The 3,722-nt window shown below is 44.7% G+C and overlaps 1 protein-coding gene across 1 annotated transcript; it reads left to right on the top strand.

Moving 5' to 3' along the window:
• Window positions 1–2,249: 2,249 nt before the first annotated feature.
• On the top strand, window positions 2,250–3,059 carry LOC308085022 (eukaryotic translation initiation factor 3 subunit F-like; the record flags this gene model as incomplete). Its single annotated transcript, XM_080428038.1, has 1 exon — window positions 2,250–3,059. The coding sequence occupies one exon, from the start codon at window positions 2,250–2,252 to the stop codon at window positions 3,057–3,059; it is 810 nt and encodes a 269-aa protein (XP_080284164.1).
• Window positions 3,060–3,722: the final 663 nt, after the last annotated feature.

Below are 3,722 nucleotides of genomic sequence, written 5' to 3'. Positions count from 1 at the left end.
AACTTTTCTCTCTCTGGCTCACAGAGCGCTCGTTGCTTCCGGGTTCAAAAAAGGCGGCGGGGCGTGTCTATTTTATACGGCTCTGGTTCGACGCGTTGACCTCATGTCCTGTGCGTTGCCAGATTCTGCAAGAGAAATAAGCAACACGGTCTACGAAAACCCAGCCCAAAAGATTGAAGCAACTGGGCTACCATTTTCAAAAAAAGAAAAAATATATATCTTGAAGGGAAAAAATAGGTAATGTTTTTACATTTTTGAAACATTTTAACAACACAAATCCCTGCCACAAAATATTTTCAGATGGGGGGGGGTCCTCTGTGGACATAGTCATACATATTAATTTGGAACCACTGGTTTAAACAACATTAGGAAAAAAGCCCAAATAAGCAACTATACACATTAGAAACAACCCCCCCAAAAACCGCAACCACCAATATTTTACAAGCAACTTTAAAAAAATATATGCCCAAAGTCGCTTATAAAAAGCAGACATGGCAACACGGCCAGTGGTGCCACCGCGAGTTTGATTGATTGATTGATGTACTTTATTTAGTAAGACATGAGAATAGCAGTACATGGAAGTACAAATTCACAATACAAGGTCTACTAAACTGGAAGACTCATTAAGCACTGAGCTTGTTTAAGATGAGCTCCCCATGCACACAAATTGAGCCTCCTCAATCGATTGATTGATTGAATACTTTATTTAGAAAGACATGGTAACAGTACATGGAAGTATAAATCACAATACAAGGTCCTCTAAACTGGATCGCTCATAAAAGCACTTGGCTTATTTAAATGAGATCCCCGTGCACTCAAATCATGATGACATTTAAGAAGACATACAACTATACACTACTATATCGCCGCTAGATGGCGCCGTGGTAGCGCTGCTGGAGGGAAAACCCATACAGTCTTTCTAGACTCTATGGGGAAAACACCAACAGAACTAGATAACAGACACAGTAAATTGTTCTCAAACATTTAATGTCAATATCACTCCCTTCAGACAAAAGTGAGTCAGTTCATTATACTGGTGGATTTATTCAGCACTGTTGCAGGCAAAACAACCCAATGTTGAAGGTAACACAAATAAACAAACGCTTAGAATAAACATAACGTAAATGTAATAAAGAAAATACACTCCAAAATAAATAACATGTCTCACTCGAATCACTTGAAATGTACAAAAGTATTGGCAACAAGCTCATAACGCGTCACATTGAAGCTTTTTTTGAATAGCCAAAGACCAAAGTATATGACTTAATCTGTTTATTAGCATTTGTGTTAAGTCTCACTGAATTAACTACAATAAATAAGCCACAGTGTCCCTGTTCTGGGGTGAACATTCAGATAGCAGAAAGCTCACAACGTGTTGCATTAATGCGGGCGTGTAGCTACTTTTGTAGAAAATGGGAGGGGGGCTATATCAGTGCAGTCAGGGACTCCAGTCAACTAAGTTTATAGTTTTAAAGTGGCTAAGACTGCTGTGGGTGGAAATGGTGGGAGTGACTCACAAGAGCAGTGCCTGAGTTAATTGATCAGCATAAAGTGTTTCCAATTGTCTTATTCTGCTCTCCTCCTTGGCATACCAATATAATCCTGTATTGTGTAGTCAATAAAGAGCACTCTTTAGTTACAAAATTAGGTGAAATGTACACAATGTACTTACTTTGGGGGCCAGGCTATGATGGCAGTTGTCTTTCTATGATGTCAGTATTTTTGGTCTTTCTATGATCTTTTGCTACCAGTGGGCCTTGTGGTTAGACTGTCTGAGACTGGGAGGTTGGGGTTTAATCCCCAGCCAGGTCATACCAAAGACTATAAACATGGTACAGAGGTACCCCAATGCCTCCCTGCTTGGCATTCAGCATCAAGGGTTGGGATTGGGGGGTAAGCCCCTGTAACATACTATAGCCCCATGTCCAGTGGTTGTACTTGTACATCAAGCCTCACACTACAGAAACAGGACATAGGCTCCTCAAGGCTACTTATGGTGTATGGTCTTTTGCTACCATTAGCAACCGATTGTGATGTCGTCAAAATAGTCCAATCAGTGTGCAGGCTGTGACGCATGGAGTTCAATATATAAATGAACGTCAAACATGTCAACACTGCACTGCACACATTAGTGGAGTTATAGAGGTTCTTGTTGCAGTAACACGTGAAGCGTAACTGCAAGTAACATTTCAACTATCACCAACACTCTGACAAGGAACCACACAGAGACAAGACAGTCCTCTTTCATGATGTCGGTGTTTGGACCAGTGGTGAAAATCCACCCTGTGGTTCTCGTCTCTATCTGCGACTCTTACGAACGGAGAAACGAGGGAGCGAGTCGTGTGATCGGGACCTTGCTGGGAACCATTGACAAGCACGCCGTTGAGGTGACCAACTGCTTCTCTGTCCCTCACACCGAGTCAGAGGAGGAGGTCGCCGTGGACATGGAGTTCGCCAAGAACATGTACGACCTCCACAAGAAGGTGTCACCCAGTGAGGTCGTCGTCGGATGGTATGCCACGGGCTGCTGCTTTAACATCACAGACCACTCTTTGCTGATCCACCAGTACTACTGCCGCGAGGCCACCAATCCCATTCACCTGATTGTGGACACAGCCCTGCAGAGTGGCAAGATGAACACCCGTGCCTATGTCAGTGCACAAATGGGCGTGCCAGGGAAGACGGTTGGCATGATGTTCACGCCTCTGAGCGTCGAGTATATTTACTATGACACTGAGAGGATAGGCATGGACCTCCTGCAGAGAACACGTTCTACTCCCACTCGAACCACGGGTCTGGCCTCCGACCTGTCCCAGGTGGCCTGCTCTGCAGCGAAAATACAGGACATGTTGGCCACCGTGCTGTCGTACATCGAGGACGTGCTGTCTGGGAAGGTCACGGCAGACACCAGTGTGGGCCGCTTCCTGATGGACTTAGTCAACAAGGTACCCCTCGTCTCAGAGGAGGACTCCAACATCAACGACCTGTCCATGGTGATCTATCTGAGCAACCTCACGCAAGCTCAAATCGCCCTGAATGAGAAGCTGGTGCTGCTCTGAGCATCGGAAGACACATTATTTTCTTTGGAGTGGTTCATATTTATTCATTATTGTACACTATTGTTGTCTCAGACAAATAAAGGTGTTAAACGATCAAAGGAAAAAGAAACTCAACACTATCGGTGACAATGACTGACAAAGATTCCTTCCAAGCAGAGAACATCACGGACGCTTTTCCTGAATCCAGCGAGGGGAAGGCAGGATGTTGGAGGGAGTAAAGTTTCTTTGGTATAAGGTATAAGGTACTACCTACTGTACCAGTGTCTCCACCAAGGACATGTGGCCAGTCTATTAAGTGCACATCACTGGCGTTGGTGGAGATATGCTCTCTGGACGATGAACATAACATGCCTATATATGGAGTCCACCTTAAACTAGATTTGAAAGCTGCATAGTCGGCCTGAAAATCTGTTGTGCAAATTCCCCAAATACTTGGGTAGCCTACTGGGTAGTCTTGTCACTGCTGACCCCTGCTGGTGTTTGGTCTTTGGTCTGGTTGGTCCTAGGGATGGTATTGAAACCACATGCCTCCGATACACATGGAATTACCTGCCACTTCATATGCCAGTAGGGTGTGCGGGTGAACACCCTATTCAACACTCTTGCTGAGCCTTGACCAACCTCTTGACCAAGTCGCTGGTGCAGCCACAAATTGTCCACCCC

Source organism: Gymnoscopelus braueri, assembly GCF_963280865.1.
Source record: "Gymnoscopelus braueri genome assembly, chromosome: 5".
NCBI classification, from domain to species: Eukaryota; Metazoa; Chordata; class Actinopteri; order Myctophiformes; family Myctophidae; genus Gymnoscopelus; species Gymnoscopelus braueri.
The sequence above is the reverse complement of the archived record's forward strand: the minus strand, read 5'-3'. Positions and strand labels throughout refer to the sequence as shown.